Source organism: Lampetra fluviatilis, chromosome 33 (assembly GCF_964198595.1).
Source record: "Lampetra fluviatilis chromosome 33, kcLamFluv1.1, whole genome shotgun sequence".
Taxonomy (NCBI): Eukaryota; Metazoa; Chordata; class Hyperoartia; order Petromyzontiformes; family Petromyzontidae; genus Lampetra; species Lampetra fluviatilis.
Window position 1 is genome coordinate 6,802,211 of NC_136307.1, and position 27,633 is coordinate 6,829,843.

General features: G+C 45.3%; 1 protein-coding gene across 4 annotated transcripts in view; it reads right to left on the reverse strand.

Annotated features, from left to right (window-relative positions):
• The window catches only part of LOC144944008 (regulator of G-protein signaling 7-like), a 126,345-nt gene extending 102,340 nt beyond the window's left edge, over positions 1 to 24,005 (reverse strand). For 2 of the 4 annotated variants that reach the window (XM_078871976.1, XM_078871978.1), the window contains exons 1-2: positions 22,416 to 22,625; positions 19,493 to 19,610 (exon numbers count right to left, since the gene is read on the reverse strand). In XM_078871976.1, coding sequence (XP_078728102.1) covers positions 19,493 to 19,610; positions 22,416 to 22,495 — 198 coding nt within the window. In that variant the 5' untranslated portion in view covers positions 22,496 to 22,625. Of the gene's footprint in view, positions 1 to 19,492; positions 19,611 to 22,415; positions 22,626 to 23,084 lie in introns of those variants that run through there. The other 2 variants (XM_078871977.1, XM_078871974.1) reach the window with 2 other exon arrangements.
• Between the last annotated feature and the right edge of the window lie 3,628 nt (positions 24,006 to 27,633).

Consider the following 27,633-nt stretch of genomic DNA (forward strand, 5'->3'; position numbering starts at 1 on the left):
GTGTATCTATATTAAAGTGAAGGCAGAAGCAAAGTGGGTCCATATATATGCATGACTTGAGATACCTACACTCGTCTAATGACAGCTACATTTTTTTGCTCGCATGAATTTGTTAGCGAGAGTGCACGGGTATGATCGGTGTGCACTTGTGTGGGAAAGTGTGCGTTTATGCACCTGTATACGTATTTAAAACACACGTGTGTGTACGAGTGTTTTATGTAAGTATTTATAATGTGCTTTTTCGCATGAAAAAGTCAAGGTGTCTCCTCGCTAAAACGACATCGTGCGACGCTCATCTCCACTGGTTGTCCTCATTTAGCGGTGGCAATTCCACATTCCCGTGACGGGTGCCAGTCTCACCACATGATGGCCACCATGCACCAGGTGGGTTGCAGCCTCATCGGGTGGTACTCATTTTATGCATCCGAGAGAGTTCCTGATGTGTAACTGTTCATACACACTACAGTGTTGTGGATAGTCAGAGGGCCGCATGCTCACTATTATACTCTCCTGTTCAACCCCTTTACGAAGGCCGCTGGGCTCACAAACTACGGTAGCAGCACCAGCAGCCAGCAGCACCAGCAACAGGAGCAGCAGCACCAGCAACAGGAGCAGCAGCACCAGCAACAGGAGCAGCAGGCAACAACAGCCAGCAGCAGTAGCGGCAGGCAGCAGCAACATCCAGAAACCAGCAGCACCAGCAATAGCAGCAACCAGCAGCACCAGCTAGTCCTCTGCTGTTGGCGATCATCATCACATCCCATTTGCTGCTGATGCTTCCCTGCCATTACTCTCCATGCTAGTGCCTCCTCCACTCTACGAGTTCGTCTTTTTCTCAGTCATCCTCCGCCACCGTTCCCGTCGACTAACGCTGCTACCGCTTTAGCTTTACCGCTTTAGCTGGAATTCCTTTTCTGACACGACCACAACATGGTAGTCTCCCTTCCTCAATTATGTATACCATTGTTCAGTCCATCTTTCAAGTTCTTTCTGATGTCTTCTATCGTATTTTTTTCTTAACCTCATTACACCGCGTATGTTTCCTTAAGCGTGTCATTTCCATAGCATGCACACGACATCAAGGCATTCCTTATCTCTCTCCAGCACCCGCAAGAACGACCCCCCCCCCCCGCTACCTGACTGTCCATTTGAGCCGTACTAGCTCCCTAGGTTCTTGAAATTGATCCCAAACCCCCCCCCCCCCCCCCGGGCTTCCAACCAAACAGGAGCTGACTGTGTGCACGGTAGAGACATGGTAAATACAATGTTACTTGAAACCTGAGAGAGAAAGAAAAACAACTTTATAAAAACTGAGCCTACAGACTCTGCAGGAAAAATGCAATTGGCCAATACGCACAATTGCTCAAATATCGCCGTGCGAATCGCTCATTTCATACGCATTCTATTTCCATGCGTTTGTTTGGTGGCGCACACCTCTAATCCAGCGCAAGTGGAGGAGAGCGTTGGTGGATCGCGCAAATTTTGCGAAACTCCATTCCCATGGGCGTCAAGACGCCGTGCCCTGGCTTGCAGGAGAAGGCAGTGTGTCGCAAATATCCCCTTTGTCTGAGATAGAGTGTCGTTCTCTTGCACGCGTGGGTTGTCGCCGGTTGCTTTGGTTCCCGCCCTCATGTACAAACACTCGCTCGTTAGTTGACATTCAATAGACATTTTCTGTAAAATTTTAAGAGCCATAAGCAATTAGAAAATAACATTTACTACCCAGGAACAAAAATCGTGTTACATAGTGTTCTCATTTTAACAGCCCCGGAGGAATGATGAGCTGACTCGACCCCTGAGTGGGATTTGAACTCGCGCCTTCGCGATGGCTGCAGCCACGGCACTGTTCAGCGGGGTTGCGACGTTCAAACGGATCGCTCTGCTCTGTGCGCACTGCTTGGTAAAGATCTCTTTAAGGTGGCATGATCGGCTTCTCCCCTGTGCAAGTCTAATCAACCTTAGATATGTAACTCGATTTCATTGCTCCATTGCATACGCAATGACAACTGACACACACACACAATAGACAAAGATGTCCCCGTATGTGTACCTTAAACAGTGCTGTTTGTTAAGGTCAGCACAGCACATAAAGGAATGGAGTATAGCCAACGCCACACCGGGCCACCTTTGTCTCCCTAGCGCTGATGTTTTCATGGCACACCAGCTAGCCATTTAAGGTTGAGTCAACCTAGGGGAAGCCCAGGACTGGTTCAGATATCACTCACGGTTGATGTTAACCTAGGCCGGGAATCGGACTGAGGTTTCTGGGTGTGTACCACAATGCGCTAACCTCTGCGCCACTACTCGCCACATGCACACAAACACACACGTACCTGTACTATATAAATATCAAATATACATTTACCAGCTGCAACATGCATGGTTTCTCGAGCATGGCATGAGGGCTAGTGGCACGGACAGAAAATAAATGTGGGTTTTTTGCTCGATGAAAATAATGTTGGAATTTTATTTTCCACAAATCTTGTTGTTATTTTTTTTTTACACTCACGCAGTAACAGAACAGATTAACGGTGCACTACAATAATGCCCCTCTAATTGGCTCATTTGACATCAACACGCTCAATCAGAGCCGCACCGTGCTGTTATGGCACGGTGGCCACACGGCTACAAGGGGCTGCCGAGGTCACCGATAAAGCGCCCCGGCCCGACCGGGCCTGGTGCAGAAGCGCCGTCGTCATAGCGCTGTGCCGCGTCGCCAATTCAATTAACTCTTACGTTCATTATGATCGCATGTGTGGGGGGGGGGGAAATCGAACGCTCTTGATTCACGGGCCCGGCAGGCGATGCCGTCCCCATTACGAGCGGCGGAATTTGACAAGGGCACGAAATTGCCAAGAGTTTTGTGGTGCACGTGGTCATCCGATGACACTCCGAGGTGGCGGTTGGCGAATCGCATACAATACAGATCGGAGCGACCGTGTTCGCGAGAGCCTTGCCTGCCCCCACATACATTCTTTCACACCGTACGTAGCCAAGCGTGCGAATCTGAGGTGCGGGGGAAAGGCAACAAACTTAACTCAAAAAAGCATATTCTTGGGTCTTTCGGTAAAGTCCCGTAGATAGGTTCAAAGAAAATAAAATAAATTAAAACTATCTACGTGACTTGACCGAAAGACCCAAGAATATGAATCCCTGCAGTCACGAAAACTTTAAGTCAAAAAAGCAGTTCTAAAGAACGGAGTTTTCAATCTTGTTTTAACAGTGCAAAGCTGCGGTGACTTCCTAATAACAGAACGAAGAGCGTTCCAGATGGCCGCCTACATGCATCTGAAAGTGCGCGATGCAGTGACCGTCTTTGTTCGATGACTAGTAAAAAGAAAATGAAGTTGCCGTGCTTTCAAGTCAATGCTGTCACTAGGTACACAACTCCGGTGATGTCGCAGCAGTGCGATTTATGTACCTTTCAGTACAACGTCTACTGCGGTGATTCCCCTCGAGTGCAACCCTACCCTGCGGTGAAGTTTAAAGTAATTTTTAAAAGACACTGTTCACTAAAACAATGAAACTAGGCATACACTGAACAACATACACACTGAGCTGCCTCGTCCGTTAACAAAACACCAATTGCAAGAAGATATCGCAACTCAGCGAAACAAACGGTGGAGTAGCAATGGAAGATAGCGAGGGAATGGGTCGGGGGCCAGGGGTGGGGGCGTGGAGGAGGCAGGGGGGGCGTAGGGGGTAGGAATATGAATTTTTAAATCTGATTTGAGGCATAGAGGAAGCTTAAATCGTACACGTGGGACAGGGCTGGAGCACACATCCCGGCCACGTATCTATGAAACGAGAGCTACTCATGTCTCGGTTACATCTTCCTTTAATGAGAAAATGTCAGTGAATTCTGAGTAATAATTAGTACGGTGGGATCACGTAAGCCTCTCTGGGATCGAATGCGCAGTGTACGGGGCAGTAACCTCGTGCCTGTCCTCCACGGGAACAACTACAACGCATTAATGCTCAATAACCCACACCGCGATGTTGCAGGCTCGTTAGCAAAGCAAGCCAAAATCGGCGAAAGTTTTATCGGGAGAAGATGGCGAATTAGTCACAGATAAGTCGGTTAAAATTTAACACGTAGGCTTTCGCGAGCAATATTATTCATAATATAGGTTTTTGGGTCGGATCGCGTTATTTATAAATGTGTCGTAACCCTCCACCACCCGACACGGCCAAACAGTAAAAAATGTGTCACGTTTTTCAAAGGACAAAATTATTCACTTCTTTAGCCCACCGGTGTGCTGAAGAGAGAATTATTTTGTCCTTTGAAAAACGTGACACATTTTTTACTGTTTGGCCGTGTCGGGTGGTGGAGGGTTACGACACATTTATAAATAACGCGATCTGACCCAAAAACCTATACTATCAGTTAAAAATTGTTGACGACTTGGCCAATATTACCGTGTGCACGATTCTGGCCACACCGTTGCAGTACTGGGCTAATTATAAACAACCTGACTGAGCTTGCGGAATGTATCAATCCCACCACTGATGAATCCAGAGTTATTGCGATGCCTGACTGGCGATTAGGTGAGTGTTCGACTCGCAGTCGCAAGAGGTTGAATTCACAGTTGGACGTCAACTTAATTTTGTATAAAATAACTCCTCTTATCCGCAAGTGTAATACTCATGACTCATATTATCCACTGGGATTTTTGCACACAGCGTTGAAATGCGGTGTTTTTTCTGGAAGACTTTGCTGTTTTTTTCCAGGATTTTTCTGTTGCGTGTTGTCACATTAAGATGTTTCTTGTTCACGTTTTTGTTTTGTTGCGGTTGCACCCGAGTCAAGAGCCGCATGGCTCACAGGGTTATACTGTACCTAATAAATTAAACTGAAACTGAAACCACAAGTCCACAAAAACTCATCTTACCTGCACCGTTATTCTCCCCCCCCCCCCCGAAAAAAAAAATCTAAATTTGAAAACCAATTTCCTGCCTAAAATATTTTTTTAAAAATCACTAACACATGAGATGGACTTTTTATTTATTTTTAACAATAATGTCTAATAGTGTATTGTATTACATTGCTCTGTTTTTTTTTATTTTTTACCTTTTCTTGTTTCATTGTATGTAATGGCAGAGATTAGGAATTAATAAAGTATAACCACAATCATATAAACTGAAATCTATTTTATAGCAATATATTGGGGGAGACATTTTGAGCATATTTGAATATTATAATTACAGCCTTGTCTGAACTGGTCCTGGGCCTCCCCTTCACCAACTCGCACTGACTAGCATGGTGAAGTATGGCCTTCATCCACTATCGGTAGATTGACAAAGAGGCTGTAAATTAGTATTATCATTATTATTTACTCTTTGCTATGACGTTGTCTACACCGATTCACGTCTGCCCATGTGACTGCTGACTTGAAAATTGCATTGTGGGTGTGACGGACGAAACACAAAGCGGAGACTTCTCATTGAATTCGCCGGCATCGTTAAACTCAATTCCAACGAAATGTAATTTGTTAAAGTAATAAATGAATTAACTTGTATCACTGATCGGTAACTGTTGCCACAATAGTATCACATTCAGTTTGTCTAATGCAATACAGCGATGCATTATATATATAATGCATGAATCCCGACGCGTCACCTGTGACGTATGTGGAATTCTTCTGAGGCCAACGTGATTTTCCATTAACAAGAACATTCACGTGCTCAAGGTCAAAACTGTATGTATCACGCACATGTCAAAAACGTTGATTTTGTATTTTTTTTGCGATTTTGTGCACTTGTAAAAAATAAACAGTCGGGGAGCACATGTCAAGAGCAGAGAGCAGAGCACCATCTTGTGCAGCACCTTCTACAGGTTGCGGCGGCGATGCATTTCTGAAAAACACAGCTCTGTAAGAGGCAAGGGTTGGTGGATCAGACGGAGATTTGTGAAACTCCCAAATGCGTTGGGTGCGACATTGTGATATGACAATTGGATTCATGAATCCTTCCGAGTGGCACTTTGAGTATTATCCCCTCATATGCGCAGGTTTTCTCTGGGCACTCCAATATATATGTTTTTCGAATGTCAAACACTAATTAATATAATTGGTCAGATATCCCAATGAAATAACCGGGAAAGCAACTCAGGAAATTGCTCTTGAACGCACCCGAAATGACGCCTGCCATGGAAATGGGGTGATGAAATCAGCTCGTGTGCAGATGCTGAGTGTGAATTATTCCATCTCAGGATCCCGAAAGTTGGCCACATTTTGGTGAGGCATTCATGCAGCGGTGAAGTGATCATGGCTGATGGTGATGATGAATTATTAATACATTTTGCACATGTTGAAGAGTACTTTTTCTTTCAATATAACTATTCTCTCACTCGTTGGCATCATTGCTGTTGGCTTTCATCACAACACAATGTACTTGAAAAATGTGACAACTATATTACTTTACTGTGGAGCATTAGACAAAAAAAAAACCATAATTACTACTATAATGAGCCAAGAATGTCTGTTTGTGTGTCCCGCGCTTGACGTCATTAATATTCATAAGCGGGTGGATTTTTACACTCACGCAGAAGAAGGTGGAGTGGAAATATTTTTTTCTTCGCAAATTCGCTTCAAGTTTCACGTTTCTTTATTGAAAGTGAATCTAATAAATACTTCTACCCAACAACAAAGTAGATTTGGTGTCTTTATTTATTTCTTCAGCACTTGAGACAAAAGGTAAGTCTAATTTATGCTTCTACATTATGGTAAAATATACATTTCTCGGTGATTTTCCAGATATTGTATGGATTTCCTATTAATTTCAACCCCGGCGACCGAAAGCAAAAGAGAATAAAGTATCCGAGCCGTGAATTTAAACATATTGAAGGTCAGTTATATACAGTGCTTCAGTGACATTAAGTGAGGTGTTTTATGACATAGTTTCGTGCAAGAATCACTGTCATTAATACAGTGCTACAGTGAACTACAGTGAAGTGTTTATGACTTCGCTTTGTGCCAGATTCACTGCCATTAATACAGTGCTACAGTGAAATGCAGTGAAGTGTTTGATGACATACTTTCGTGAAAGATTCACTGCCATTAAATTTATAAAAGATACAATTATACTCTGCTCAAATTTTTCGTAAATATTACAGCTTCCGTCCTAGGACAGGCAAAAGGCTAGGTGGTATTATAAACAGGACCCTGCGGGGTGGGCTGGTAGGAACGAATATCCAAAGAATATAAACATAATGTATTATTACACTTGTTAAGCCAGGAAAGCCCCACTGAGTCAAAAGGTTTTTGTAGGGTCCTGCCAAGTGTTTGCAGTAGGGATCGATGTTGATACACGGACGGACGGACGGACGGACGAACGGACGGACGGACGGACGATATAATCTATTGGTGGTCTGGTCCACTTCGTTCCTACCAGTATAATGCTTCCCATCACCCCCTTATTAATAGCCTCATTTTTTGTAAATAGGTCAAAGTGCGTAATTTTCACTCAACGTGCAACACGATGTGGCTTAAACGATACAAAATTCAATATGTATCTACATGTACATACAGAGAGCATTTGATTTCCATGACATTGTCCTACCTCATGTCTGTTTAAGTTGTAAAACTTCACCCACACATATTGGCAATCCCTCTCACAATTGCGATGTTGTGAATTCAAATCCAGGTTGGGGGTCCACTCAGCGCATCACACCCTTCCATGGTCAATAAAACTAGTAGCACTTTGTGAGAAGCCAAGAGTGTTTTTCCTATGGCGTGACATGTCCTTGTCATAGGTATGAGTGCCAATGAATGCAGGAAATGCCAAATTCGTGTGCAAAGACAGTACTTTGTCTTTGATATACAGTGTACATTGACAAACATATATACATGATAAAATAAAAGTTATTTGTCTGTGAGTCAGTCTGTCAATCAATCACAGCACTTGCATGCACAGGTCAAGCAAGGGCTCGTTCTGACCAGAAGCATCCAGCAACTGGTGGCATTGATAATCATCAACCTTTGACCCAAGTAAAAAAGAAAACCGTGACCAATAAAATGTTCACCATGCCACTCACATGGGGATTTTAGACATGTTCTACTCTCACCTTCCCGTTCACATAAAACCAAACTAAAGAGCGAGGAAGAACGGTTTTATAAAATGAAGACATGTTTTGGGTAACATGTATGGAAATAAAGGGTTTGTATATACAACTCATGTTGCACGTGTCCCTGAGGGTGCGCAGCGTGACATTTTCGAATGTTTTATAAACGATTAAACTATAAACTATTTTTTTCCAGGTAAGGCCCAATGAGCCGTCATATAGAACTTTTTCAGAAGCGACCTGGTCACACGTGATATCTCAACGAAGTGGCTTATCAGCGTGAAAATGATTATCAGCCAAAAACTCTAAACACGCGTTTCTGTGGAGGGAAAACCCGGAGGACTCAGAGATAAATCCACACGACCACGGGGCAAGAGAGAGAGAACATGCTAACTACAAATATACAGCAGACGTCAGGGTCGGGATCGAACCCACAACCTCTTGTATACCAAGCGACCACGGGGAAAGAGAGAGAAAGAACATGCTAACTCCAAATATACAGCAGACGTCAGGGTCGGGATCGAACCCACGACCTCTTGTATACCAAGCGAACACGGGGAAAGAGAGAGAGAGAGAACATGCTAACTTCTTCTTGGTTCTTTTGGTAAAGTCACGTAGAAGGGAAATAATAAAATAATAAAAATAAAACATAATGAAATAATTCTCAAACCAGCTTAAATAGACGCTCCAAGCGTGGTGGTGTTTCATTTAGACGCTGTCGCCTCGACAGACCTGGTCTTCACCTGAGGACAGCTGCTTGTGTTGTGGCCGAAACGTTGTGAGAATTATTTTATTATGTTTTATTTTTATTATTTTATTACTTCCCTGCAGTCACGAAAGCTTTAAATCGAAACATGCTAACTACAAATATACAGCAGACGTCAGGGTCGGGATCGAACCCACGACCTCTTGTATACCAAGCGAGGTAGTTAACATATCTTTACCGTGGCACCCTGTACTGTAGCAGAAATAATAACAGTTTAGTAATTGCGTGTTCTCCCCATGGCCGCGTGGATTTTTCCTCCGGGTCCTCCGGTTTTGCTTTCACATTTAGCAACATGCGTTTAGAGTATTTGGCCGCTATATATTTCCACTTGATAAGCTACTTCGTTGAGCTGTCATTTGTGAGTAGGTCGTTTCTGAAAAAAGAGCTGTATAGCTCAGTGGGTCTTACCTGGTCAAACACAAATAATTTCGTGAAAAAAATAAAAGGCTGTTACTGTTCGTATTGTGTGTGTACAGTTGGACAGGTGAAATTCAAAAGCACCTCTATAGAAGATAAGACAACTGCTGGGACTCCGAATGGTTAAAAAGAGCACCCTGTAGCTCTCTCTCTCTCACAAACAACAAGACAAAGACAAAACTCCCCCGTATAGCCTTAACAAACTGTAGGGGCAAGTGCTGTTAGCAGGCACCTATGAAGGCCTCAACGGTAAACGAGGGGGTGGGTGGCCAGCACCACGCCCGACCGCCTTTGTCTCCTCAGTGGCGTGTTTACACACCGCACCAGGTACTCATTTGAGGCTGAGCCGACCTAGGGGAGGCCCAGGCCTGGTTAAAAAAATCGCCACTGGTGTTGGCCGTGAACGGGAATCGAACCCGGATCGCCGGGTTCATAGCACAGCGCACTAACCGCTACACCACCGCTTCCCGATCTAAAAAAAAACACACAAACACACACAAACAAGCGATCCGTTCTCACATCACAAAGGCCATTCATCACCCCGGCAGCCTGGAAAGCGCAGAGAAACGCTTTGGGAAGCTGAGCATCCTTTACTGCTCCGTCGCAACCCCACACCGCCAAACACCAGACGAGAACGCCAATGTAATAGGCAATGCGGGCACGTCGCTTGGATACAACGCCTGGTATCCGACTCGGTGTATATCGCTCTGACGTTAGAGCAATACGTTTCTGGCTCTTAGCACTCGCCCCGGCAGTCCGTGTGGCTTAATGGGAGGTCGCCAATCGTCTCTGTCCATGTGATGTTGCGGGTACAATACAGCATCACGTATCCTCGACACGCTGGGGAATACTGGGGCAGAGGCAGATATGTGAAAATGACTAATGGATGAACACCCATACGGAATTCCTATGTGGCACCACCGTGCGCATGTAGGTCACGTGGACATAAAGCGCAAGCTAAAGGTGGGGACAATGCTCGGCCGTGCTTTAAAAGTGAACGAATGTAAGCGAGACCAAGGTCAGATTTGTGAACATTTAGAGAAAATGTCACACAGAGATCCTCCACAGGGTGTGGGCGATTATATAATGAGTGAGGATGGGTGGTGTGGCGGTCGGATATGCGACGTCGTGCTCTACTAAGGTCCTACTTTTAAATCATACATCTTGTCAGAGCAAGTGCGGTCAGTAGGCATCTATTGGGAGACATGGCAGGTCACACAATAGGTGTGGTAAGGCCAACAGCGTGCCCAGATTCCTTTGTCTCTCAGGCAGTGGTGTTGACTCCACGTTTGGTAAATCGCTTTAGGATCACTCAGCTTCGTGGAAGCCCAGGCCAGGTTCAGTTAGGCAATCACTGCTGGTGCTCAGGTGTGGCCACGAATTGAACTTGGATCGCCAGGATCATAGGGCAATAACGTAACCACTATAACAGACTGTCGGGGCAAGTGCTGTTAGCGGGCACCAATGAAGGCTCGCACGGCACACGAGGGGGTGGGAGGCCAGCACCACAGTGGCCATGTTTTACACACTGCACCCATTTAAGGCAGAATCATCACCGATGTTGGCTGTGAGGAGGAATCTAACGCGGGTGGTCGGTTTTGTAGCCACTTTGCCACCGCTCCCCGCCCACACACATACAAATATGGACCACAACTGATGTCAGCGGTGGCTGGGAATGAAATTAAGGTCACCAGGTTTGTAGCATAGTGCACCAAACAACCGTGTCACTGCTTCCCACATTCGCAAAGAGACAAAAACAACCGCCATTCACCACTGGGTGGTGGTGACATCGCCACGGCGCCTGTGCCAGGCTAAGTGCACTATAAGGTCACGTGATGCAAAGAGACTCGCGCGCTTAAACACGCACAAACGACGCTCTTATGAAGCACCGAGTGGAATAAAAAATCTTCACGGATGTCTCCTGTAATGGCATCGCCTGTGGGCAGTAGAGATGTGTCCATCGTGCTCACTTTGTGTCCAGCGCACTTTGCTTGTGTTTTATGATCATACATTATCAATGTTTGCTCCAGGCTTACTTGTTACTGGCACATTCCCTTTTCCTAGACCTTTGCCCTGACAAAAGAATCTCGTACCGACTATTAATCATATGCACTGCACCACATTACATTGAAGATTTCTGCAGTATGTTTTATGGGATGCTTTAAGAATTTTAAAATCCCTTTATATTGCGACGTGAATTTTTCGGTCCCGTTATGATCCATTGATTATGACGACGACACATCTGCAGCACCCTATACAAGACCGAAACTTGAAATGCCACGCATTTTATTGTGCTCGGCAAAGCCCTTTCGTTGGCATTTGATCTCCAAAACAATAATAACACCGTAACTTGAAAGAGATAATCCATCGGAGCATTTGAAATCTAGAACTGCCCCACAGAGGCTTGCAAAATTCCTTCCCATCACAACAAACGTGTAACCACACATATCCACCAAAGAACCCCTCTGGCTCTGAAGGTGTTATCAAAGCATATCACTCGGATAGCACCGTTATGTGAGCATAATTGAAAATTAGATATGGAATGTCTTTTTTTAAAGCAGAAATAACCCTAAAACAAAAGACCCACACATCCTGCTATGTATTATAATAAATGAGATCATTATCTCATGCTACTGGTGTGTGCGTGTTGTTGTTGGTGGTGGTGGTGAGTACTTGGTGCGGTTTGTAAACATCACCACTGAGGGAGGCAAAGGCGGTCGGGCGTGAGACTGGCCACCCACCCCTTCGTGTACCGTGCCGGCCTTCATAGGTGCTTGCTTATCAGCACTTGGCCCAAAAAGTCTATTAAGGCTATACAGGGCATCCTTGCCTTTGTTTGGTTGTCGTTGAGCACGACGATTGAACACATTTCAGCGGGCAGAAAGTCCAACCTTTAGGCTCAGAGGCCTAACTATCGAGTGTGCAGGCGGTGCAACTGCACCTGGGCCCATGAGCCAGAGGGGACCAGGTGCCGGCCTTCCAAGGTTGGAGGGAAATTGGACTGAGGATTTTCAAAGTATGGTATTTCATTCCTTCCAACCAGAGCCAATGTCACCCACACTCGGGTACCCGTATTTGGGGATAAGTAACGTCTTTGTCAGAAAAAGCATCCTCACAAAGGTGGCCTCTGAATTCCACATCCCAGCATCTTATTTCTAAGGCACAGAAACCACATTCAACGACCTGCGTACAGTAGTTTGTTGGGGACAATTTATCATACACAGGGTTGCCATAGGCCTGTGAAAATGTATCCCTACTTGATGTTTGTCATCACGACCTATGTAACCGCGCTTGTGTCACTAAGGTCTGTACTGTATAACGTGTGCGATCACAGGAGGCCCGTGAAATCGAGCCTAGCAGCTCATTCGGCACTTCCTGTTGAAATAAATAAAATCTATTTGAATCTGTGTAACATCATGTGAGGATATTACACAGGAAAACAAACAGTTCCGTTTATAGCACACACACATTTATTATTATTACACTGCGTGACAGTGTCCACGATTGTCGCTTTCCTGACTTTGTGTTGGGTTTAGGTGTGAGTGTTTGTTATGTTTACGTGTTATGGGTATTACAATTATCAGAATCAAGTAAAACGTGACACACACCGTAGCATAGGATTATAGCTTTTTTTATCGCAAGAACGACAGCGACACACTGACTATCTGGAGATGTTTCTGCCGAGTGCTGTAAATTCTGGGAAGGTGTGGGGCACGTGTCAGTCGCCCATCATAACTTACGTATTAATATTGCCAAATTACAATTGTACTCAACATGTTTAAGTTGTCATTTCGTTTGAGTCATGTTTTATTCTATAGGGTCACGGTAAAACAGGGTTGCGGACCCGATGGCCTGTGGGATGGGACATCATACGTGGGGCCTACCACTTCCAAATGGCACCAAACGACATTGATGCATCACTGCAAGCATCTTAGCCATACTAATCGGGTACTGGAGGGGAATGTTTTCGAGGTGGCAAAAACACTGCATCTCTAATTTTAACACTTAGTTGGATGAATGGTTCACGGCCATCTTCAGGCTATCATCACTCAGTACATAACAATGAGCACCACTTTGTGTAATTATGACGGTGGTCATCCTATTAACAGTAATGGCCGTTACTACTGAGGGCTACCAATAAACGCGTGCACTTCTGTACTTTTGTTCGAGTGCGAAACTTTTCCTTTACATTACTGTAAAAAAAATCCATAAATTTCTGAGATTGCGTTGGCAGTGGTATACATACACAAGTGACCAAAACTCAACACACATATATCAACAGCACTGCCCTAACGAGACAAAATAATATATAAAAAGTGACCTTTTGGTGTAATGGCCCTTCTTCATAGCCTCTCTCTGCTCTATAGTTTCAGGTTTCAAGTTTATTTTCTTTAACCATGTGAGAACTCAAGTTACCAGAATACAGTAATTTCATTGCAAAATTGACCTGGGCCATTGGTCTGCCAGTCGGGGGCGATGATTGCTGTGTGTGTCTGTAATCTGAATCAAGTCATTTGTGGGTACTTTAAAAACGTGGCAAATTTTAACCTTGACGTTGGCACACAATGGCCTAGTCTTGCGAATGACGTCAGGAGACCTTTAACGTCCCATGGGAAGCGGGCGACGCGTAGTATTATCATGGTTACCTCACCGGCAGTATTAATCAAGGCAGTCGTTGGATTCGAACCGCGGGCCTCTGGAACAAGCGGCGAACACGCTACCGCTGGGCCGCGTCACCACTCACGGAGAAGCGGCATTTTCCAAAATATATTCTTTTCCTCTTTAGGGCAATGCTATTGACAAATATATTGGGTTTTTGTACATTTTACAGCTTCTCTGAGGTATATATTTAAAAAAAGAAAATTGCCATTGAATTGCATTTGTAACACATTTAATCGAGCGATGGACATAATGAGTGATTCATCACAGCTCACGACCAACAATCTATTTGCTGCCTGGTCGGTAAATGTGCATCCATCTGGTCATAAAAAATATTGGATACACATTGCTGTGCCGGTTTAACACGACGGATGCAACAATACCGCATTGTTACAATTGCAATATGATTTTTATAGAGCATCCCAATGTAAACCGGGTCTCAAGATGCTGGGCAAAATAAGGGGGGCATGCGTATGAGGGGGGGGGGGCAGTGAATACAGTGGCTTATCATCGTTTTTTGTTGTCCACGTGACCACGTTGGGAGAAATGACAAGCAGGCAGCGTGGTGAGGGGGCGACTGTCAAACACGAGGCACACAGCAACGCCACTGAGACAACGACACTGCGAGTGAATTCAATACAGTTGGCATTTACGAGCGGCACAATCAATAAAAGCGCGTTTTGTCCATTTCCATTAAATATTAAATAGCAAAAAAAAAGGGGGGGCTTGGGGTTTTTTGTTCCCGAAAATAAGTACCATTGACCAAATGAAAGCTGAGAAATATTGAACAGTGCACGGTGTGATATTTTACTACTGCATTGAATTAACGGCGTCAGCCCATCCCGCGAAGACTCCATAGCATTGCCCGCAAGCCAGGGTCGCCGGTAGTCTATTTTATAATTAATAAAAATTGACAACACTTTTGTCAGTCCACTGCAGGATGAAGGCCTCTCCACATCATTTGACCGCAGGGGTTGTTTGACCATACTTCACCAAACTGTGTTAGCAGTTATGGGCTGGTAAGGTGAGGGGCACAACCCGGTTTTTGTATTTCGCCCTGCACTGATGTCATCCGTGGTTGGGAATTGATCTTAGGTTGGCGGATTCAACGTGCAGTGCGCTAACCACCGTTCCACTGCTCGTCTCATTTGGACAACTGTCACCACATAAAATTGCCCGTCATCTTCTCTCGATGTCGATGCAGAGCAACAACTGCAATTTCACATTCAGGTGGTCAGGCCAGACAGCCACGTTCAGGAGCAGTGGAGTGTTATCGCTGTGATGTCTCCGTCGTATTTGTGGATCGGGGAATTGCGTCGTTACACGTTGTACGGTCTGTTCTGGGTGACCCCAGTCGCACACTGCTACAGGAGAGTTTTATTTTTTATTTTTCCATTTGTGCATCAGGTATCCGTATCTGCCATGGTTTTTGCAGATGCGATTTAGGGTTGACTAACGAGCTCCGTGGAAGATCAAACCCAAGGAGTTCGTAATTATTGAGTAGTTATTGTTACGTGTTAGTGCTGGCATCCCTTAAAACCCTTAACACCGGAATTATATTCCAGTACTTTACTATGACCAAATTATCTTGAATGTGTCCGATCTCATCAAATCTATAAAGCTAAGTAGGGATCATGCCTGATTAGTACCTTGATACGAGATTGCCTGGGAATTACACTGTATTCCCAGGCAATCTCGTGTCTGAGATGTTATAGACTAGGTGTGCAGGAGATGGCAATACATAAATTGATTTTGAATCGATCTGCACAGTGCTTGGAGCTGTATCCCTGAGTACACGTGATGGGTTCTCTCCAGGCTCTCCGGTTTCCTTCCACATGAAAGTCTAACACTTGATAAGTGAAAATAATCAAAAATCTCAACTCAAGATCATCCTGAAAAAAAGTCTCAAAACTCAGCGAGGCTTTGCTACATGAATAAAGGACATTCATTTTTATTATAATTTTGTATTTTTTCTTATAAAAGCCCAGCGTTCCGTTTGTCTGTGAACTACATGATACGAGCCTTTCAGAAGGCCTGAATCAAAAAGTTATGGAAAGTTGGATCAACTTTCTACCCCCATATCTGGGGGGGGGGGGGGGTCCACTTCCTATAACTTTTTGATTCAGGCCTTCTGAAAGGCTCTCATAATTTAAGCTGATGGGCAAACGGTCAAACAGAACGCCTGACTTTTATAATATGAAGATTGCCAATTTTTCATTTTCACGTTATAATTTTTCCCAAAAATAATAACATTTAAAAGTAGACAAAACACTGACCTATGACCTCGTGACGTCAGATCGTTTCCCAGCCATGGCCAACATCAGTGGGGAGTGCTATCTCAACCGGTCCTGGGCGATAACCGGCTCAAACCAGCGTGGTGAAGTATGGTCAAACAGGCCTCATATCTGGCAAGGTGTGAGAGGCCCTTCATCCAGCAGTGGATTGACAAAGGGCCTTGAAAATAACGTAGTTAACAATAACATAAAGCGTTATAGTGGCCTCTAGTGGCCGAATGGGTCATATAATCCGATTACACGCACCATATATGAATCAAAAGTGTGAATTATTTCGCAGACACAAGTTGTATATTACATACCGATTAAGAGTCACGACACACTATTAATGCTGCTCTCGTAGCGTTGCTCTATGAAAATCTGGATTGCTGGGTGGTTCGCATGGAACGGAGGTCAAAACCACTGATACAGAGCGCATCCGATTGGAATCCATTTCACGTGTCACTAAAATCCATCCCTGCTTTTAAAGCGTACTTCAAGGGGCTCAGTGCTATGTCGGTCCCACCGCAATTACTGAAACTCCCAGGTGCCTCCAATTAGTGCATGTTTGGTTGCTCATATATGATATTAATATGAATGCACTGGCTCGTACAAGTGCACACGTGGCCACGGGGCAAAGCCCACAGAGAACGAGCGTGCATTGAGAAATACGGCCAGGTTAAAAATGTTGATTGCTGCACCGCCTTTGCACAATGTAATGACATGCGCGCAGAGTGAGCGGCCAAACCTATTATTAATTTAAACCCCAAGATGCGTCCGAATGGGAAGACAAGGGAGCGCTCCTCACGAACTAATCAATGCACGTGCAGTTTGACAGAAAACAAGAAAGCGAGTTTGTTTCGAAGACCAGACACACACACGCGATTTGTACACGTGGTTTGTACACGTGGTTCAGCACACAAAGACAAAGATCCCCCGTATAGCCTTGACCAGACTGTTGGGGCAAGTGCTGTTGAAGGTCGGCACGGTACATGAGGCGTGATGGCCCATACCACACCCGGCTGCCTTTGTCTCCCCAGTGTCGACCTGCTTGTCGAGTGCACCCATGTGTGAACACACACACCAACACAAGCTGAACAAAGAAGGCGTGAATTTTCCAGGGTGCAAACAAAACAGTGTGCCATTACTCGGACGTGACGCGTGTCAGAAAAATTGCCGTCTCCGCGGACCAGGCGAGGTCATGTAGGCACGGCAGCAAATCACCTCAAATTTGTGAGCTCAAAAGCCAGTGTGAAATACATATTTAGGCCTCCAGAGACCTGCTGCAACACTTGCAAAACAAGATCTACGCCAGCAGCGAAGGCAGGAAACTTGTTGGCCCATGTCTTGTTTGCTGGGACACCGGCAGAGGTAAAGCACAGCCAGATTAAAGTCAGGGACACGCTGACGGATTCCGATGACACAAAAGGATAGGAACGTTTTCGCGGTGCGATAATCAGCACACTGGGCGCTTGCAACCAAGAGGTCACCCACTAGATTCACTCTCTTGGCGCGGCAATTGAAACAACATCGCCGGGCTTTAAGAGACTCGCTTACACCGCAGCTAGTAGGCCGTGTGTGGTGGGGTCAAGTGTGGGTGTTGCCACCTCATCCAAGACGAATTGCCAGCATGTAAACGAAGGCAAAATACCATCTAGAGAAGGGATATCTGAAGCTTCCTCTAGCAGAGGCCCTTTGGCGTGAGCAAGCAACTATCTTTCACCTGATAATTGTTTTTTTACCCTTCTATCTGGCAACAAAACTGACACCTTTTTTACAAGGAGTCATGTTTGCATAGACCACAATACCTGTAGTCATAATGCAAACAAAAAACATAACTCTGTATGCACTGTCCTTGAAGTTGATTGGTCCACACCCGAGACAGCTTTCCTTAGAGCCGAGTCTCACATGGGTTGGACCAGATGACGCCAAAAGGTGTCAGTTTTGTTGCCAGATAGAAGGGTAAAAAAACAATGATCATATTTTTTACCGGCAAATGAGGTTCCAATGGTGTAAATACCTTTCACCTGTAAAGGACGGACGACATACTTAACAGCGCTGGCTCACTGAATGCCACCAGCCACACACACACACACACCTTTCCGCTGTACGCAGCGAGCATGCCAAAGAGGCCCTAATTGTACAATCAGCAATGTGATTGCCGACAGGGAACCCACGTGTGTAATCACAGGCACCGGTCCTTGTGAAGCCGGCCACGGGGTCTTTTTAAGCGAGCGAGAGAGTGGCTGTTGGTACAGAGCACCGCAGAAAACCGAGTCTGGGGAATCTGCGTTTCGTGCTCACGTGAGGCCCCGCTATTTCGAAACTATTTTGGATGACGCGGGGTCAACGGAAGACCGCTCGCGAACACTATCGAGTTCTGCGGAGATTCCAAATAAAATCCTTGTCGACGACCCCACCATTGCTCCGCGCGGCTTTGATCTGCCAAACTAACGGTGCTCCATCAGCCGCTTCAGTTTTATTTTCAGTTCCATTTATTTGGTATAGCCCTGTGAGCCATTCGGCTCTTGAATCTGGTGCAACCAGAACAGCAACTGGTCGCTGCTAAAACCACACACCTCGTCCTGCACAAGTGGAGACCTAAAGACAACCCACAGTGTGACTGCGGCCACCCGAACCAGACAAAGGAACCCGCATCCTACGCCCGCTCTCTGGCGGACTGTGCAGGATTAGTCGCGCTAACTCGCGAAGCTATCGCACGGCTCGCAGACTTAAACTGGGACGTGTGATTTGCACAGACTTGCCATACGCTCGAGAGAAACGGCCAGCAAACAATCTTCATCTGTCACTGCAGGCGTGTTAGCCGCACTGATTGGATGCTAGGATTTATTTTCGACCTGGAAATACCGTGTTTTAGTATTTTAGCGTAGCCAACTCTGTCACTGTGATGCCCTCTGTATACTGGCAAACTTTTTTTTCGCAGTGATTGCGTCATTGGACAACATAACAAACAGTCATTTCGTTTACAGTACATGGAACGTGCTTGAATGCCTCAGCATCTCAAAGCGCCGTACGCCACATTTTATTTCTAATAATTTCAAGGGCACCCCCCCCCCGTGGCAGCTATCCCTGTGCGGCACAAAATGACTGAGCACCAGCCTGTAGGTGGGCATTAGTATGCCAGTAGGGGGCGATGGTTGCCCTGTGTAATCCCAAATGAGATACGTGTTAACGCGTATAGTGTGTGGCCCACCAAAGCCATTTGTTCGTGCTTTTCGGCCGTCAGTAAGGAAAGGGGTTACCCCACCGCTGGCGTCAAGGTGTGTAGATTGGCAAGGGATACGCAGGGCTCACCTTCCTGTAGACCAGCATGTTGGGCGACTCTTCGTGGAGTCCTCCGCTCTCGCGGGGGAGCGGGCCCCCTTGCGACGACTGAGCCGCTGGCTCCAGCACCTGCGCCATGACGCACGCCCTGGTGCCGACAACGCACAAGCAGAGGCGTGAGCGCGATGCAATTGTGTCCACGGTTCGTGTGACCTCGCCACCGTTCAATCCCACCAAGGCGAGCTCCAGCCGTCCTGTCCGCGTCACTCCGTCATCAGCACCCACTAAACCAATTGTACTGAAGTGTCATCATTGCAGACGTACACTTACAGCAATTTCTTATCAAGCGACAATGTGGATGAGTGTCTCGCCCAATACCATGCGGGTAGTGGGTTGTTTATTTGACCATACTTCACCGTGCTGGTTTGTAAGTGTTGGTGATGGCGGGGGCATGGATGTTGAAGCTAGGTTTGCCACATTGTGCGGTTGGAAGGAATTCCTTTGTTGTACAATACCACGATCAGGTACCAGGATTGTGTTGAACTTAATATTTTGTGTTATGATTATTAATAAATAAAAATATTCATCCATTTTAAATGACATTTAGAAATTGAAATAAGATTGACAAAACATAATTGATGAATGTTCAGAGATTCCACCTGTAATTTGAAACAAAAAAAGTCCTCAATTAATTTGCACGCATGAATTGAACATTTGTTCAATTCAATTAAATAACTCTGATTTGTTTAAATAAATATAATAATCCTGTGCGTCCTGGCTTTTGGGCCACCGTGTAGATTGTCTTTGCCTCTCTGCACATCGTCATCTTAGGTTGCCCCCAACAGAAAATCAAAATCGCCCGTCTATTTTGTAGCATAACCTTGGCCCGTTGACTTCCAAATCATATCAGACACGTGCAATAATACAAACTGAATGATTCATAAAGGTGTCCAACTGGTTATGTCATTCACTTTTAAAAAGCATTCCATAAATTATGTACTCTTTAAAACAAACACATCACATTAGAAGGTTACTCCAATTATGGGGTCGTCCCCCCCCCCACCACAAATGAGTGAACAAGTGGAGGGCCTGCCCTTTTCAGTTGTGTGCAATCACAGATAAAAACAAAAAAATACATTTTACAATAACACCGCCTTCATCATCAGCAGCCAAGATATATCCACTACTGGATGAAGGCACTACCAAGTCAATAACATAACTTTCATATTGTCAACGTCGTTATATTCATACACTGCAAATGCAATTTGGGAAAGAAAAAACTACACACTTTGAGTCAATTCAATCATGTAGTGACCACTCCATTGTCATCCAACAGGTCCTACCTGTTAATGATTCGAATCAGTTCGACTCAATGTTCTAATATTCGCTTGAGTAGGGGGTGATATTCAATTTGAAATAAAAACTTAAACCGGCGACCTGAGTTCGATTCCTGGCCACTGCTACCATCAGTGACCTCCCCGCCCCCACTCCCCAGCTCCTTCACCAATCCGCCCCTGAACAGCGTGATGTATGGTCAAACATCCCCCATGACAGGCACGGCATGGGGAGGCCATCATCATCATCGAGCAGTGGATTGACACAGGGTTGTAAATTATTTAGATTATCATATTTATTTTGAAATAAGTTACATGACCATTACCTGTGGATAGAAATCACCATTTCAGCCGGGTGACGTTTTGCGAATTATTTTGTGACTCGGGATGCGATTTCTTGATGGAAATGTTTACAAACATCAATTAGGGTATTGCAGAAGTTATTTCTTGCAGTTTATTTATATTTACATCCTGTAATTTAAGAAACAGTTGTGAACACTCCGAAATTTAGAATCACGCTTTATGATTCAAAGCCATAATTTCAAAATGTCTCCCTGGCTCAAACAAGCGCTGTGTATTGGCGGTAGCACTCCATATTCCGATGGAGGGAGCCAGACTATCCCATGTCCTGTCCATGTTAAACCTTTGAGCACCTCTTACTAAAATGATCGACTGTTAGAGGTGGAAATATTCGCTATCCCGTACTCGAATCCCACGACGATCCGGCTCGACATCTGTGAAAAAGAGCTCTGTAGCTCATCTGATTCCTCCAGTATAAATAAATATTCTGATTTTGAAATATTCTGACTTGAACGAATCGTCATTTATTCCTTTTCTGACGGTAGCGCGTCCAAAAGGGTAACCTTTAACACACGACATCACTGTACGGTACACGAATTGCGGGCCAGGATTCCTGACTCACGCGATTAGCACGGTTGTTTACGTACGGTGCGAAAGAAGTTCAATATCCGTACACAGTATGCACGTTATCGTGAGCTGGGGAATGTGCTTTAATCTGATTCGTTGCATTTTCCCACCCTAGGTTCACAACAGAGTTTAATCTGTTTCCAATTATCGATTGTTTTTTTAAAGGGGGGGATCCATTTATAGATACATCATTGATTTATGATCCTCTTACTACTACTACAGTACCCTCTAAGCAGACAAAATGCCTCCACTTATCTGACCACAAAAAATATAAAAGTATTTTGCACACATCCCATCAGCCATACGGCCTTAATTCTTCTGAAGAGCTGATTGAAATGTATGAAATCTACGACTCCACATCTTAGAGAGGAGAGCACTAAGATATGTTAGTGTGTGTTCAGGTTGGTGGGAGACATGTAGAGATGTTGTGAAATAAACATGTTCTCTATTATTTCAGTTTTTTCAATGGGTCATATATGCATGAATCACCCTGTATATACACATATTACCTTTTTGATATAGGGTCCTAATTTTAGAAAAAATGAGCCTAATCTGATTAAGGTTGATCGTGAAAACAGAATGAAATACCACTTTAGCCGAATTAGATTTGTTGAAAAATTCCGTTTTAAGCAAGGTCGGTTTTACGCAGTGCACTATAAGTATCGTAATAAAACACACACACAAACACACACCAATGAATGTTGTTGTGGTGCACTATACTTGCGATCCAGAGGTTTGATTTCTCGGCGTGACATTTGAAACCTTGGCGCATGTTTCTTAAATCCCTCCGCCTCTCTCCTCTCAGCGATGTTCGTCGGTTAGTTGCTTGGAAGATCGCGCATGGAGAGGTAAAATGTGGGTAACCCCTCCCCCGGCCTCTTCATAGTCGTCTCGTTAGCGTGAAAGAGTAGGCGAAATCCTCTCGAGTGTCAAGTCAATTTTTTTTTCTAAATTAAATATTTGCCGTCTTTCTGGCACAAATCTGCCACTCATAGCGCCATCACATGTATTATAAGCCCTTCCGCAGGCAGTAGCTTGTGCCGGCAATTGCAGGGCTGCGCCTCTGCATACATCAGATGTCCCTAACTCATCAACAACGAAGCACTGCCACAGAACTGAAATTAACCTATTATATCGTGGAACAGGGGTGCACCGCGCTATGAACTCGGCGATCTGAGTTCGATTCCGAGCCGTACCAATAAGCAGGGACCGTCCCCTCCCATTTCACCAAGCCACGCTGACGACCAGCGGGGTGAAGTATGCTCAAACAATTCCCGAGATTTGGGGGAATTCCATCCAGCGGTGGATTAACAAAGAGCTGTGCAAGCAAAATAAAACAGATAAATGATTGGCACTCTCACCTGCTGTGGCTGATGATCGGCACCCCTGCTCCGTACGCCGGCTCTTGCGTACACTGGAAGTTTTGCACGGAGGATTGTATTTTATAATTAAATCCGTCCGGTCTATATTCCTGATGCTTCCGAGTCGCTCCGGGTGAAGGTCAGCTGCAGGAACGGCATAGGAAAGGAATCCATACGACACGACGCATCCTTTCAGTTGCCGATGTGTGTTTGATGCATACTGAGCCTTATCCACTGTTCACCCAAGTGTTACGCTGTTGAACGCTGCTGCTTGCCGTTGCTTTTGTTGTTGGTGTTATTGCTGTTTATTATGATGATGATGCTGTTACTGACGCAGCTGCTACTGCTGATGATGTTTAAGATACTGCATGCTGGTGCTGCTAATAATGATTATGGTGGTGCTACTGTTGATGCTATTACTTATGCTGCTGCCACTGATGTTTATGCCCTTGCTAATACTGCTGCTACTGATGCTCCTGCTGCTACTGATGCTCTTGCTGCTGCTGCCGCCGCTACTGAAGATGTTGGTGTTTCTGTTGATACCGCTGCTGATGTTAATGTTCAATACGCTCTCAGCTTGCTGCTAGTGCTGGTGGCAGCTGTTGGCGATTGCGCTCTTATTATTGCTCCTGTTCCTGCTGATAATATTACTGTCTAAACAACTGCCTCTATAAGTCGGGTTCCTTGTATATATTATCCCAGCGGGGCGCGTTACGCGCTCACTGTCGTCTGTGCCACCATCCTATGGACGCGGTGGTGCATCGCTGCCGAGTGGTCGGTGGCGAGGAGAGTGCGTGCACATCATTGCTCAGGGAGAGTTAAAGAGGTCTCCGGCCGTGATTGCACCAACAGAGGCGTTCACAAGTGCACGCCAGGTCCTTGTGACGACTGAAGCGGCAGCGTGCGGGGTGGTGGCGGAGGGGGCGGTGGGGAGAAGGAGGGGAAGGGGAGGGCAGGCATGGGAGGGAGAGACGCAATGTGAAGAAGAGATGCTAACGTGGGGAACTGAGACCCGGGGACTTGATTTTACTCGACATCTGTGGGAAAAGAGCTGGGTAGCTCCTGGGATTCATCCAGTATAAATATTCTGATTATGATTGTCTCGTGCAGTTTTTAAAATTTCAGCTGGAACTGTCCAGGGGCTGAGCTCCGGAAATCAAGCCCCAATTAACCCTTTAGTTTTCATTTTTTTAACGTAACCTTGCATGTCCAACCTTTAGAAATGAGTGCAATAGAAATTAGGAATAAGCCATATCAGCTGTGGTGGAGATGCACGCCTGTTACTTGGAGGTGGTGTTGGTGGATCACTCAAAGATGGGGTCGTGAATATCGCACTCTACATCGACCTACATGCCGTCGCGATCGTACGCAGTTAGCGCAGCCAGTAAGCGTCCCAATCTGGACATCATGTTGACTAACCCTTGAGTCGCTTTGGCGGGACACGGTCTCTTTCAGGGATGGTGGTCAGTTGTCGAGACGAACGTCGGAGTTGCAGCCCAACAAAGGAATGTCCCGACAAAGCACATCCCCCCCGCGGAGATGGAGCGATGAAATCTAATTCGTGCTTGCACGTGCCACATAACTTGACACATCACATTGTCGCAAGACCGTGAGATATGGCGAAGGCTTTGGGACGCCTTCATTCAGCAGTAGATCGATCATGGCTGCTGATGATGATCTATTTGAAAGTTCTCTCTCTTCGGCGTGTTTTTTCTCCAGGCACTGCCACAGAAAACAACTAAATGCTTTCAGATGAAATGTGACCGACAACGCATTGTCATGAAGGAATCTTCCATGCGCAGACCTCCCTCCACGCTTTTGGGAGACTCTCGTTCAACAGTGGATTAATGCCTAGAACTAAAGTACTCTTTGGTTCTTTCCGTAAAGTCACGTAGGTATAAAATAAAATAAATTAAATCACGGCGTTTTGATTGCAACACAAGCAGTCAACCACGACATCTCTCTCCCACTTCAGCAAAAACATTTTCTTGCTGTGGTTTTCCCACCTGATGATGATTGCTTGTGTTGCATCCGAAACGCCGTGATTTCATGTATTTTATACCTACGTGACTTTACCGAAAGAACCAAAGAATATGGATCCCTGCAGTCACGAAAACTTCAAATCTAGATTGAACTACCGTATTTGTACTACAAATGATTTTGCTGTATTGCCCCCTGCTATCTACAACGTAGACCCCTTTATTATAATGATCCTCATTATTTTCCCGGGGAGTCCTCACTGAGTCTCAAGACCCATTTTGAGGAGGCTCCTGCGAAATCCAAATTAAGTATTCTCCCGATTATAAGATGCCCCGGATAAAGTAAGATGCACCCCAAAATCGTGCCCGGTGTTAATAAAGTAAAATAAAATCTCACACACACACCTACAGGATCATAAAACGCACCTCCCAACTTTTCGTTTTATGCTATGGAGAAGACGGTCATTAATGACGTGCATTCCTTTAAATCAGTGTTGTTCACTAACTACTCAGAGGGGACTACTTTCGCCGATAAGACATCATCGGTGTGAGGGCCGCCACACATTTGAAACCATTGGGGTCTGACAGCACAGCACGATGGTGATGGGGTGATGTGGGCCCATCCATTGAGTAGGTACGCAAAAATCTGTCAAAACTTGACCCCTCCCCCCCTCCCTGTACACACGCGTACTTTTTACACCCCCCCCAACCTGCGTACTTTCGCCTGACGTACCCCCCGCCCCCCGAATCCTATAAAACGGCCGATATTTAATCCACGCAGACACGATAAAGGATGAATAATATTAACGTGTTTGAGCAAACAGATAGTCCACCGCCGGCTGCATTAAATAATTAAGTTGTGTATCTTGGCCACTTATTTTGCTGAGCTGCGTGACAGCTGCAGTCAGGGGCACGGTGGCACACGAAGTGGCACCTCTCCCACAGTCCCACTTCTCCCGGTAGTAGTTGTTTGACAGCTGAAGAAACTGAACTGTGGCTCATTTGATGGCCAATGTAGACGAATTATTATCGAGGCTTCATCCTCCCCCCCCCCCGTTTCCTATGCGTACGTACAATGTCAGTAGAGCCCCCCCCCCAAATGCAAGCGTACGCATTTGGGTTAACCCCCCTCCCCCCTCCATGCGCACGTGCTAAATGGATGGGCCCTGTTCCCACGTGTTGTCAATTGTCGGGGGCCGCACGTCAGAGGCCGCGCTGAAGGCCACCAGGGGCCGCCAGTGACCCGCGTGCCTAGCAATGAAGCACACCGGTTTCAATAATTATATTATCATTCATTCAATGCGGTCACGTCTGCTCCAAGAGCGACATCTATGGGTAGATATAAAAATAGCTGCTCTTAGAGACCGCTGTGTATATAACGTGGGGCTGCAAAAATGTGCGAAAGCATTAAATTCTAAAATCAGTGTCTTGTCACAAAAAAAACTATTAACCACAATATAATGTTTACGTACTTAATTTAACCCGGCATGCACCCGAAGCTAAGCAGTTGTGAGCCTGGATACGTCGCTTGGATAGTCACAGGCTTAAGGAATTCATATTCTTGGGTCTTTCGGTAAAATCACGTAGATAGGTTCAAAGAAAATAATAATAAAAAATAAGAGGCTTAAGGAACCACGTGTTGGGACAGCAGAGGGTAGTGTAAAATCCATAGCACGATGCTGCGATCTATGTTCACACTGACCAGCAGAGGTGTGGACTCGAGTCATGTGACTTGGACTCGAGTCAGACTCGAGTCATGAATTTGATGACTTGCGACTCGACTTGGACTTGCATAACAATGACTTTGTCCCACCTATGAGATGTGGACTCGAGTCATGTGACTTGGACTCGAGTCAGACTCGAGTCATGAATTTGATGACTTGCGACTCGACTTGGACTTGCATAACAATGACTTTGTCCCACCTCTGCTGACCAGCGTGGTGAAGCATGGACAAACAACCTCCCATGAGTGCATTTCTTAGTACCGCAATTGCATGTAGCCAACACAATAAACAATGGGCGAATTGCAATTATGATCAGACGTTAGAGGCTAGTTTAACACGTAGGCTTTCGCGACCAATATTAATCATACTAAAGGTTTTTGGGTTAGATCGCGTAAGTAACACATACGAATTAAATCGTTACTAATCAGTTTAACACGTAGGCTTTCGCGACCAATATCATCCATAAGAGGTGTTTGGGTTAAGTCGCGTGAATATATAAATGTTGTGTCGTTAAACCCGCGACCACCCGACAACCAACTAGTAAGGGTTGTCACGTAAACAGAACGTGACCAATTCGTCACTAGTACAGCACAACGATGTGTTGGAGAGCCAAGCCTCAACATTTACAAACTGAGTACGACATTTCGCCAGTAATTACAACTAGCTTCATCAGGCGACAGCCAGATTTGTGGAGAAGTCTTGCTGTTTTGTTCCTTATATATGGAGGCGTAGATGTGATGACCACGCTTCTACGCTCTTGCACAATGTGGTTGTGTCGGCTGGTGGCGGGTTTTAACAACACATTTATATATTTACGTGATCTAACCCAAAAACTTATATTATGCA